This window comes from Vulpes lagopus, chromosome 3 (assembly GCF_018345385.1).
Source record: "Vulpes lagopus strain Blue_001 chromosome 3, ASM1834538v1, whole genome shotgun sequence".
In the NCBI taxonomy this organism is placed as follows: domain Eukaryota; kingdom Metazoa; phylum Chordata; class Mammalia; order Carnivora; family Canidae; genus Vulpes; species Vulpes lagopus.
Window position 1 is genome coordinate 78812944 of NC_054826.1, and position 12670 is coordinate 78825613.

The window sequence follows — 12670 nt, forward strand, 5'->3', positions numbered from 1 at the left end:
CAGGGCGTGATCCTGGAGACCCGGGATTGAGTCCCACGTCGGGCTCCCTGCATGGAGCCTGTTTCTCCCTCTGCCTCTGTCTCTGCCTCTGTGTGTGTGTGTGTGTGTGTGTGTGTGTGTGTGTGTGTGTCTCTCATGAATGAATAAATAAAATCTTTAAAAAACAATTGTTGGGGTTTGTTTTATGGCCCAGGATATAGTCTAACTTGAATATGTCTCTGGGTCCTTGAAAAGAATGCTCTGCCCTATTGGGTAGAATATTGTATAAATGTCAGCCAGATCATGTTGGTTTACTTTGTTTTTGTTCTGTATGCTTGCTGATTTTGTGTCTAGTAGTCTTGGTTGTAGAGAGAGAGGTGTTGAAGTCTTCAACCTTAATGGTTGGGGTTGTCTGTGTCTCCTTTTAGTTCTATCAATTTTTGCGGGATCCCTGGGTGGCGCAGCGGTTTGGCGCCTGCCTTTGGCCCAGGGCGCGATCCTGGAGACCCGGGATCGAATCCCACGTCGGGCTCCCGGTGCATGGAGCCTGCTTCTCCCTCTGCCTGTGCCTCTGCCTCTCTCTCTCTATCTCTCTGTGACTATCATAAATAAATAAAAATTTAAAAAAATTTCTATCAATTTTTGCTAGACATATACTTTATAAGCTCTGTTATTTGGTGCACACGCTTCGGATTCCTAGGTCTTTTTTTTTTTTTTTTTTGAGGTATAATTGACATATTAGTTTCAGGTATGGATTCGTACATCTTACTGGTAGATTTATTCTTTTATCATTATGGAATAACCCTTTCGGTCTCAGGCAATTTCCCTTGCTATGAAGTCTGTTTTATCTGATTATAATAATGCTTTCCTTTGACTAATGTTTGCATGATAGAACTTTTTCCATCCTTTCACTTTCACCCTGCCTATATCAGTATAATCAAAATGAGTTTTTTGTTGACAGCATATCAACATGTCATGTTTTTATCTAATCTGCCAATTTTTGTCTTTTAATTGGTATATTTATACAGTTTCTATTTATTGTAATTATTAATATATTAGGACTTATTTTGCCATTTTTAAAATTCTGTTGTTTTTCATTTATCTCTTTTTCTGGTGTTCCTATGGTTTATGTGAATTTTTTTAAGAATTCTATTTGATTTATGTATAATATTTTTGAGTATATCTCTTTAGTATAGCTTTTTTAGGGATTGCTCTATGTATTGCATTGTATATACATTGTATATATATATACAACATATAGACATATATATATATGTCTACTGATGTCATTTTCTCCATTTGAAGGAAATATAAAAACCTTACCATCTTTTACATCCCTTTAGTCTGCCCCACCTTTAATATAATTATTTTAAATGCTTCCTCTAATCATATTTAGACTCATATAAGACAGTGTTCTCATTTTTGCCTAACAGCCAGACATAATTTAGAAAGCACAACAGGAGAAGAATAAAAGCCTATTGTATTTAGCCTTTTTTTTTTTTTTTTGAAATTTTTATTTAAGCCATCTCTACACCCAGCATGGGGCTCAAACTCATGACCCTGGGATCAAGAGTTGTAAGCTCTTCTGACTGACCCAGTCAGGCGCCCCTTATTTATATGTGTTTTTGTTTGCCATGTCTTTCATCCCTCCTGATGTTCCAAGGCTCCTTCTATCATTTATTTTCTATTTAGAGAACATTATTATCATCAGATAAAACAGACTTCATAGCAAGGGAAATTGCCTGAGACCGAAAGGGTTATTCCATAATGATAAAAGAATAAATCTACCAGTAAGATGTACGAATCCATACCTGAAACTAATATGTCAATTATACCTCAAAAAAAAAAAAAAAGACCTAGGAATCCGAAGCGTGTGCACCAAATAACAGAGCTTATAAAGTATATGTCTAGCAAAAATTGATAGAACTATTATTTCCTTATTTCTTTTACTCATGCTTTTAGGATAGGTCTCTTGCTGACAAATTCTGTAAGAGTCCCTCTGACCACTCCCAAGGATGTCTTGATTCCCCCTTCATTTTAGAGGATCATTTCCACTAGATGGAAGATTCTGGATAGAGAGTTCTCTGTCAGCCCTTGAAAAATGTTGTGCCACTTCCTTCTGGCTTCGGTGGTTTTTGATGAAAAATCTGCTGTCATTTGGATTATTTTTTTTTTCTTTGGGCAAACTGTCATTTTCTCTGGCCTGTCATTTTCTCTGACTGCTTTTCAAGATTTTTTGTCTTTAGTTTTCAGAAGTTGACTTATGATACCTATTGGCATGGATTTATTTGGATTCATCCTCAGCTTTTTGAATCTGGATTTATGTCTCTTGCCAAATTGAGAAAGTTTTCAGCCATTGTTTCTTTGAGTACTTTTGCAACCTCCTTCTCATTTTTCTCTTCTTTCCTGGCTCCAGTGACACAAATATTAGAGCTTTTTTTATAGTTTCAAAGGTCCATGAAGCTCTCTGCTTGTGTATTTTTAGTCTGTTTTCTCTTTGTTGTTCAGATTGGATATTTTCTATCATTTTGTCATACTGTTCACTGATGGTTTCTCCTGTCCCTTCCGTTTTGCTATTGAGCCCATTCATTGAGCTTTATACTTCAGTTACTGTATTTTTCAATTCTAAAATTTGTTTGGTTCTTTTTATCTTTTATTTCTTTGATAAGACTTTGTTTTTGCTAAAGATTTGTTTTTTATTTGTTTCAAGCATATTTGTATTGTTGAAACATTTTTATGTTTAAAAACCTTTTAAAAGATTTTTTAAGTTGCTTTAAAATTTTTGTCATGCATTTCTGATATTTCTGTCATCTTGGCATTGGAATCTATTGATTATCTTTTTTCTTTCAGTTTGAGATCTTCCACATTCTCAGTATGATGAGTGATTTTCACTTGAAACCTGTACATTTTTAATTATGTTATGATATTTTAGATATTTATTTAAATCTTCACTGGTTTCCACTCTTGGGCACAGCCTTGTTACCTCCAGGTGGAGGTAGAAGTCCATATTCCTTGCTCAACTCCCTTGACATCTAGGTGGAGGGAGTGCTCTTGTTCCTGCTCGGAAGGATGAGGACTTCAGTGTTCTTTGTCTCCCACATCACCACCACCAAGATCTCCACTGACACTGTGCTGAGGGCTGGGGGCAGCTCATAACTAGCTACCAGGGATGAGAGTCTCAACTCCATACTTGGGTCTTTTCTGACACCACCCTGCTGTAATGAGGTTCTCCAGTCTCACTGGTGTATGTCTGGGTGCCCTCTCAGCCTTTGCTGGAATGGATGGTGGGAGTGAATCACAGATTTTTCTATGCTGTTTGGCTGGAGTAGAGCCATTAATGTGTAGAAGTTATATCACTTGCTGGGCTGCCCTTACTCAGCCATGTGGCTAGACAGAGCAGACTTTTCTTGGTGCTTTTTAAAATCTGCACCATTGCCATTTCCAGATTGCCAGCTTGTTCAGCTCCAAGTCTGGGGTGTGTGAGGTGAAAAGAAAACCCAAGGAACGTCACCACTGCATCCTTCCTCATGCCCCAAGGTCCCTGGCCAGTCTGTCTTTTTTATTACACTTTTCAAAGTTTCCTTATGTTTCTTTGATACATACTTGTCTAGGGTTTTAGGTTGTACTGAGTGGGAGGAATAGGAAAAAGCACTTCTATTCCAGCTTCTAAGAAGCAGAGGTATATCTTGGCATTGAGTATGATTTTTTTGTACATTGCATTCTATATCAGACAGTTTTTGGTTTTGTGCTCCTTCCTTCAACACTGTGAAGATGTTAATCTCACTGCCTTCTAGCCTTTGGGGTCAGGAACCTAGTTTCTTTATAAGCAAACTTTCCATTCTTCCTGACAGCCTTATAGTTCTGTGTTCTTCCATTTCACTATGATGGTGATGTGTTTTAAGTGTGGACTTACTCTTATTTATCCTTATCATGGTTCACAGTTATTTTTGATCCTGACAATTTTTTTATTTTAATTCTGTTGAAATTCTCATTCATAATTTCTTTTAATATTGGCTCTATACTCGTTCTCTATGTTTTCATTCCAAGATACCTATGAGACCTTTTGCTTTAATCCTCCATGTTTCTTAAACTCACATAGTTTCCTCTCCTCTCAACTCTTCTCTTCTGCCTTCTGGTAATTTTCTTTAGTCCCTATTCCAGTTCATCAATTTTCTCCTCATTTTGATTTATGCCTCTTTTTGACTCATCCATTCACAATTTAATTTTAAGGATTACAATTTTTATTTCTGGACACATTCTAGAAATCTACCTGTTCTTTATTTTATTCCTATAAATTGAGTTCCTCTTTTATGGTATTCATCATCTTGAGTTTACACTTGATCCATGAACAACACAGGCTTGAACTGTGCAGGTCCACTTATACATGAATTTTTTTACAGTATGGTGATATAAATGTATTTCTTTTCCTTATGATTTTCTTAGTAACACTTTCTTTTTTATGGCTTGCTTTATTGTGATAATACAGTATGTAATACATATAACATAGAAAATGTGTCAGTCTATGATTTATGTTATCAGTAAGGCTTCCAGTCAACAGTAGACTCTTAGTAGTTAAGTATTTGCGGAGTTAAACGTTTAATATGGATTTTCAACTGCACAACATGGGATGGGGAATGGAGTAGTGTCAGTGACTCTAACAACTATACTGTATTAGGTTCTTTTTTTTTTTTTTAATTGAATTCTTAGAAGTGTGATCTGTCTGCAGATCACTGACTCACTTGGGATAGAGTGTTTTCTTAAGTGTTTTGTAATTTTAGATTGTGAGCTCATCTTCGAGGAGCTGTAAACGTGAGAATCCTGTGTTTCTTGGGCTGAGGATTTGTCCTTCCAAAGAAATCCTTCCAGGCTCTTTCATTTTATTGTTGCTCATTTCTTAATATGGAGGTTCATTGTCCATGTGGTTATTTACATTTGAATTTCAAACCCACCTAACATACCAGCCCATGATTAATCTTCAAAGGGAAATGTTTTTCCCATTCACTCAGAGGCCAGGCAGAGTGAAAGAAGGCTCCTCATCTCTCTGAGCTAATGAATAGATTTTTTACTCCAGACTACCCTTTGACTTTAGGCCTAGCCTTGAAAAAAAAACCCTCAAATTTAGCTCTCTGCTCCTTCTTTACAAGCTCTTATGTTCTGTCCCATACATGTATTAAAACTCCCACATTTAGGCCCCTACTGCTTTTTTCTGCTGCTGCTTTTTCCCAAGCATCTAGAATTTTCCTTTCTTTCCTAAAACCTCATCAGTGCAATTTTTTTTTTGAAACTGTGATCCATTTTATCCACCATTTCTTGATGTTTGACCCAAAAAGGTTTTCTACTAAAATATGAATACTTTGCTTAACTAAAGATGTGGAGTATGAAGAGTTTGTTGAGGAATTTTTACATATGGAAATTACATGTTTTACTTGTCTTTTGTCCAGAAAGGTGCAGTTCAGTGGATATGTTACCCTTTTGCCTGTTGGAGCTATGGTACAATCTAGATAACAGCATAATAAAATACATTTAAGCAAAACTTCCAAAGCAGAAAATAAAAATGGAAAGAGAATCATATCAAAGTCTATGTTTAGATATGAGTTTTTGTTCCAGGACATTTCAGTTTGCATATACAAATTATTCTCTTTCTCAGCATTATTTACTGTTACCTACAATATTAGCAGCATCTTTATTTGGCTCTCACCTTTTTCTCTTTACAACTTATATGGGTGACTCTTGAACAACAAAGGGATTAAGGGTGCCAACCCTCTGCACAGTTGAAAACCCACATATAAATTGTGACTTCCTGAAAACTTAACCACTAATATCCTATTGGCTGGAGCCTTACTGATAACATAAACAATCAGTTAACATGTATTTTCTATATTATATGTATTGTATGCCATATTCTTCTAATAAAACAAGCTAGAGAAAAGAAAATGTTATTAAGAAAATCACAAGGAGGGGATCTGTGGATGGTTCAGCGGTTTAGATCTGCCTTGGGCCCAGGATGTGATCCTGGAGTCCTGGTATCAAGTCCCGCATCAGGCTCCATGCATGGAGCCTGCTTCTCCCTCTGCCTGTGTCTCTGCCTCTTTCTGTCTCTTTCTCTCTGTCTCTCTCTGTGTCTCTCATGAATAAATAAATAAAATAAAATAAAAATCACAAGGAGCAGGGTACCTGGGTGGCTCAGTCGGTTAAGCATGCAGCTCTTGGTTTCAGTGCAGGTCATGATCTTGTGGTCGTGGGATCGAGCCTTGAGTGGGCCTACACACTCAGTGCAGAGTCTGCTTCAGATTCTTTCTCTCTCCCTCGTTGCTCCTCCCTGTTCATGCCCTTTCTCTCAAATAAATACAATCTTTAAAGAAAATCACAAGGTGGGGTACCTGCATGGCTTAGTTGGTTAAGCATCCAACTCCTGGTTTTGGCTCAGGTTATGATCTCAGGGTAGTGAGATCTGATCCCCACATCAGGCTCCACACTCAGCGCAGAATCTGCTTGAGAGTCTCTGTCCTGCTCCCTTTGCTTGCACACACATGCTCTCTCTCTCTGAAATAAATCTTATTAAAATCACAAGGAAGAGAAAATACATTTACAGTACTGTAATGTGAAAAATTCCACATATAAGTGGACCCTCGTAGTCATTCAAGGGTTAGCTATACAATGTATTGGGCTTTATATTTTAAATAGAAGAAAATATTGAACAAAACTGAGAAATCCCAGTATTTTCATTTTAACCTGGCAGTCTTAACCTTTGATTTCTTAGCTTATAAAAGCTGTTCAATGAAAATGATTTAGATTTGAGATTTGGTATGTTTTATTTTGTGTGTGTGTAGTAAAATTATATAAAATTTGCCATTTTCCTCATTTTAAAATCTACAGTTCATTTGCATTAAGTACATTCACATTGTCAGTCATTGCCACAATCTGTCTCCAGAAATTTTTCATCCACACTGATACTCATATGTTTTAAACAATACCTCTTCATTTCCCTTCTGCCCCAGTCATTGGCAGCCATGATTCTTTCTGTCTCTGAATCTGACTACTGTAGGTACGTTATATAAATGGAATCCTATAGTATTTCTCCTTTCATGACTGGATTGTTTCTCTTAGCATAATATCTTTGAGAGTCATCCATGTTGAAACATGTCAGAATTTCCTCATTTTCAAGAAGGTTGAACAATATTCCAGTGTATGTTTACACTATATTTTGTTTATCCATTTGTCTAAAAATGGATACTTGGGTTGCTTCTTTTTGGCTACTGTGAGTAATGCTGCTGTGAACATGAGTGTGTCATGCTTTTAAAACATGTGGTGAGACGCATAAAATTTGTTATTTTAAAATTCTAATAGCATTATCTTATAAGTTTATTGCCTATAACCATGTGAAAATCATGAGAGGTTGAATAGGCTTTCACCTTTGAGTGATGATGAATATAGTCCTAAGAGACTGGGCTAGGCTGTGGCAGCAAAGAAATAGGCTATTTCGACTTACCCGGGGAGAGAGAAGGAGCCAGGGCTAGGAGTGCTTGGTCTGAGTTTGGAAAAGGTGTGTGGAGGGAACACTTGCAAAGGTGCAAACCAGGGAACTAGGAACACAGCGGGCCTTTAGGGCCACAAAATGAGTCCAGCAGCATGGGGGTTAACAGTGGTGGGCTCTGATCAAAGGGTGAGGGGTGGAGGAGGGTGGTGCTCTGCAGTTCCTGGGCTCAGCAGAACTAAAGTTCTTTGCTAACAGGAAAAGCAAAATTAACCATTAAGGCAGCATGGGGCTACTGAGGCTACATCGTGCTAAGTTAATTAATAAGTTCCCATTGGAGAGTCTTCATTTCCATTGTATGGAGAATAATCTTCCAAAATAAATATATTACTCTATGTAAAGAAGAAATGAAGAATTCTTTTTACATCGAATGAGACAAATTTCACACTTCGAATACTGACCCAAACTTGGCTTAAGCCTTCTTTCCCACAAGTTATAGATAAGGGAATAGAAGCAAGACCACAGAAATCTGCAGGGGCAGGGGAAACATACTTATTTTTAAAAATAAAAAGGGGGGCAGCCCGGGTGGCTTAGCGATTTAGCACCGCCTTCAGCCCAGGGTGTGATCCTGGAGACCTGGGATCGAGTCCCATGTCAGGCTCCCTGCGTGGAGCCTGCTTCTCCCTCAGCCTGTGTCTCTGCCTTTCTCTCTCTCTCTCTCTCTTTCTCTCATGAATAAATAAAATCTTTAAAAAAATAAAATAAAATAAATAAAAATGAGAAGGGAGTGGACTTCTCAAAGCCTAGAAGTTTCCCAGCGTTTTTCTCTTGTGCAGAAAACACTTGAAATTTCTAAACTATTTTTGTCACTGCTTTGCATATTTCTTTGAATAATGACTAGCAAAAGAACAAATTTTATTTAATAGTCTTCAGACTTCCAACATCAAATGAAATTGTCCCAAGAGCACTGTTTGGAAAACCACTGAATTGACATGTGAGCCAAATATCAAAAAAGGTGAAAAGGTAAGTTGACATGTTTATTGTTGTTTTCACAAAATAGTTACCCTTTTTTCTGTTGTATTAACAAGTAAGATTTTTTATTAACTTTTTTTGGTCATAGTGTAAGAATAAATTTGTAGCACAAGTCTTAAAGTTATTTTTCATAGTCTCTTTTTGTTTTTCAGATTTTTTGTTTAAGTTCTTGGTTATTGGAAATGCAGGAACTGGCAAGTCCTGCTTGCTTCATCAGTTTATTGAAAAAAAATGTAAGTGACATCAGATGGTCAGTGTTTTTATGCATGTCTTCCCCTGAGAGTTATCTTTTGCTCAGATTTGTTTATAGCAGATAATATTTCCTGAATATTATTTCAAGAAAAAAGTTATAGTTTAAAAGTTTGTTAAAATAATATTAATTTGTTATATTAAACTTCTAGTAGCATGATTGCATTTTTAAGTTATTTCAGTTTTATAGTCATTCATTATTCAATATATTATCCTACTATACATTTTCCAGATACTAAAATACATTCTAGATATTGAAGTACAACATGGTGAGATGGAAGGTGCAGAGGAATTTCCTTTCCTGACAGGAAGCTGCCCAAGAAGCCTGAGTAGTAGTACATTGTAGATAAAACAGCCATGTTGGGTCCTCGGTGGCCTTGTATTATAGTGAAGGCAGTTGTTGTCATCAACTGTCATCAGTTCTGTTTTGCAAGTTTAGAGAATTGGAATGTGTACTCTTGGGATGGTCACCTAGAATTGGTTGACCACAGACCCATCTTTTTGCCATTGACTTGCATTGTTTTCATAAGGGAAGTTGAATTTTTTATTCCAAAGTATTGTAAAAGACTTGTAAGTTTGAAAGCCCCTTTAAATAAACAGTGCTTTTATAATAATGGAAAGAATTATGGAGGATGATCTGTTTTATGGCAGTCGGTTAAAGGCACAAAAACAATTTTACTTACTGCAGTGCATCTGAAGCATGTGTGTGTAGTGATGGTGGGCAAAATAGGGAAAGAGACAGTAGAGGAAGGCTTTGGCAAGGAGCTTTGAAGAATAAAATTGTAGAAATGTATTCTGCAACTTCCGTTTTCATTATCCAAGAGCTTATTGGTACCACTGTCCAGTGACACAGAGCCAGTCCTTACTGAATGTAACAAGTATTCACTCAGGAAAGGAGGCCCTGAGGACATTGGGCCCAGAACCTGCCCATTTATTTATTAATCTTTGTGTGAGCTCTCCCTTGACAGTCCTCCCCTAACTCCTCACCACAGAGATGGGTATGTGTGTTGGGTTAGTCTGCATGGTCTATAGCATGACGGGAAGGACTTCACTTTATTCCTTTTGTGGCCATGCTGTCATCAGGACACCCTTGGACTTCAGCGATCACCCTTTGAGACTTTTACTCTGCGGTTTCTCAGTAGCTTGATTCTAGAATGTCCACACTAGTTCCACATCATCTGAGACAGGCTGGTGTGGTCAGTATTAACCTATCATCACCTTCACCTCCCACCCCCAGGAAACCCTCAACACACCGTCAAGTAGCATTCATGATTTCTAGCACACTTGGATTCTGCCCTAAGGTTATAAAGTATAAGTCAGTCTTGGGCTGTATAGCCATAATATTAGCTGCTAGCCCAGCTCTTCATCACCACAGAAGTGTTTTTTCAGACAGCTCATCCCAGGTAGGTTTAGCAAGCTATTTACTTTGCCAGCCTCCCAGTACAGATAGTATTGACTTCTCCAGCAAATTCATTCAAAATTATTGCTACACAATACTAAAATTCATGGAAACTCAATAGCTATAATATGGATAGAGTTTTTGGTTTTTGTTTTGTTTGGTTTCATTTTATTTTATTTATCTTTTCCTCTTTTTCCCTTAATCTTTGGTGTCTATCATCAAGTTTCTTTTTGGGCCTACAGTGCTTTTCCTTCCCTTTTATTTCTCTTGAATATTTATCCATTCAAATATTATAAACAGTCACCACCTCATTCCTGACCAAGTTGCAAGTCTGTCACTGGGCATCCCTTCAGGATGGCACCCAGGTATTTTATGCAGTCCCCATATGTCAGTACTCTAACAGTGGTCAGGTAGATATGGTTCTCATGTGCCATAGCCACTTCCAAGCTTAGGCTTTAAAATGAATGGTTTTTAAAAAAAATAAAAATAAAATGAATGGTTTGCTTCAGGGGTTTTGTGAAAGAGCCTTATTGTCTCTTTCAGAGTAGGAACTGTGTGTGTGTTCTGTTTAAAACAGTGAGTGCTTCTTATCAACTGACTATTGGAGAATGAAAGGCTACAGTAAATTACATTTCCATTGACTTTAACCCATGATTTTATTTGTTTAAGTCTGTAAGTGTTTTTTTAATGTTCTGAAATTAAATATCTTGTTCTTTTTCTTTTTCAGTCAAAGATGACTCAAATCATACAATAGGAGTGGAATTTGGTTCAAAGATAATAAATGTTGGTGGTAAATATGTAAAGTTACAGATATGGGATACAGCAGGCCAAGAACGATTCAGGTAGCTTTCTCTCTAATTTAATAAAAATATTTGAAAATTGGATTTGAAATAATTAGTCTCTTCATATATATATAGTCTCCTCCTCCCCTGCACAGATTTCAAAAACTTCACCTCTGGAAGCTTTAACACAAGCTAAAAGTCTCTCTGCAGCATTAGAAAAATGCATTAGAATCTCTTTTGAGTGAACACACCCTAATGTAGAGGCTAATTTATTCTTTGGGACTAGTGAGTACATTAGGAGGATGTGGCATTGCTTATTCTACAGAATACTTTTAGATTAAAATTAAGGCAAACAAATAGTAAAACAGTTTTTCTCTTTTATTTTTATTTTTATTTTTTTAAAGATTTATTTATTTTTTCAGGGGGGTGGGGGTGGCAGAGACACAGACAGAGGGAGAAGCAGGCTCCATGCAGGGAGCTGCCCTTCTCTTTGATTTTTAAAGGAGAATTTTTTAAAACCTCTTTTGGGGTTTTCTTTTGTTTTACATTAACTAGAGCATGTTCTGATGGTTGATATACATTCCACCAGATACTCTCTCCTGCACAGTTTTATTATACTGCAGTCATAATCAATGTTTGGAGTGATGACCTCAGATCACTGCAGATGAGGTTACATGTTTAATACACTGTAATTACTAAAGCAAGAAAATGGATTAATATTCTAGTTGTGTTTTTTGAACAAATACACAAGATCAAAAAAGAACAGATATTCACAGTTTTAAATTTTTTTTAAGAGAGTTTTTTTTTTAAGATTTTATTTATTTATTCATGAGAGACACAGAGAGAGAGAGAGAGGCAGAGACTCAGTCAGAGGGAGAAGCGGGCTCCATGCAGGGAGCCCAACGTGGGACTCGATCCTGGGTCTCCAGGATCAGGCCCTGGGCTGAAGGCGGTGCTAAACCGCTGAGCCACCAGGGCTGCCCCACAGTTTTAAATTTTAGTTAAATAAAACTCACTCTCACTTATAGCATTAAAATCAGGTATATATTATATTTGAAATGTTCAATAACTATTTGCTTTGAAAATTTTTAAATATGAAAACCACTTCTGGAACCACTGATTGAACATTGTGGATTCAGTCCAGACTTAAATGTTTTCTTACCCTCAAACCCTCCCTGAAATGATTATAAAACAACAGAAATAGCATAACTCACAAAGACCCAGAAAGGGAGACTCCATAATTACGATGAAGAGATTTCAGAGCTATGTTAGAGATAAGATGTGAATGGTGACTGCCTGAGTGCTGAGGGAGCTGCATCTTAAGTATCTGTGAAGGGGGAAGGCCAGTGAGCTGGAGGTCAGTTCTTCTGAATCCTGGAGGAGGTCAGGATGTGGAAGCATTAGGTTCTGCAGGAGGAAGGGTGAAGGTGTTTACATATGCGTGTGCACACACCCACGTGGTGAGAAGTTCAGTATCTGAGTTGAAACAGGGTCAAGACACAAAGTCCAAAGGCACAGCAGCGGAGGACCGGGATGAGGGAAGGACTGAAAAGAGGGACGTGGGATCCCTGGGTGGCGCAGTGGTTTGGCGCCTGCCTTTGGCCCAGGGCGCAATCCTGGAGACCCGGGATCGAATCCCACATCAGGCTCCCGGTGCATGGAGCCTGCTTCTCCCTCTGCCTGTGTCTCTGCCTGTTTCTCTCTCTGTATGACTATCATAAATAAATAAAAATTTAAAAAAAAAGAAAAGAAAAG

General features: G+C 37.5%; 1 protein-coding gene across 2 annotated transcripts in view; it reads left to right on the forward strand.

Annotated features, from left to right (window-relative positions):
• The window catches only part of RAB4A (RAB4A, member RAS oncogene family), a 50620-nt gene that overhangs the window by 19478 nt on the left and 18472 nt on the right, over positions 1–12670 (forward strand). Inside the window, exons 2-3 of one of the 2 annotated variants that reach the window (XM_041748777.1) lie at positions 8638–8718; positions 10861–10975. In XM_041748777.1, coding sequence (XP_041604711.1) covers positions 8638–8718; positions 10861–10975 — 196 coding nt within the window. Of the gene's footprint in view, positions 1–8637; positions 8719–10860; positions 10976–12670 lie in introns of those variants that run through there. The other variant, XM_041748778.1, reaches the window with a different exon arrangement.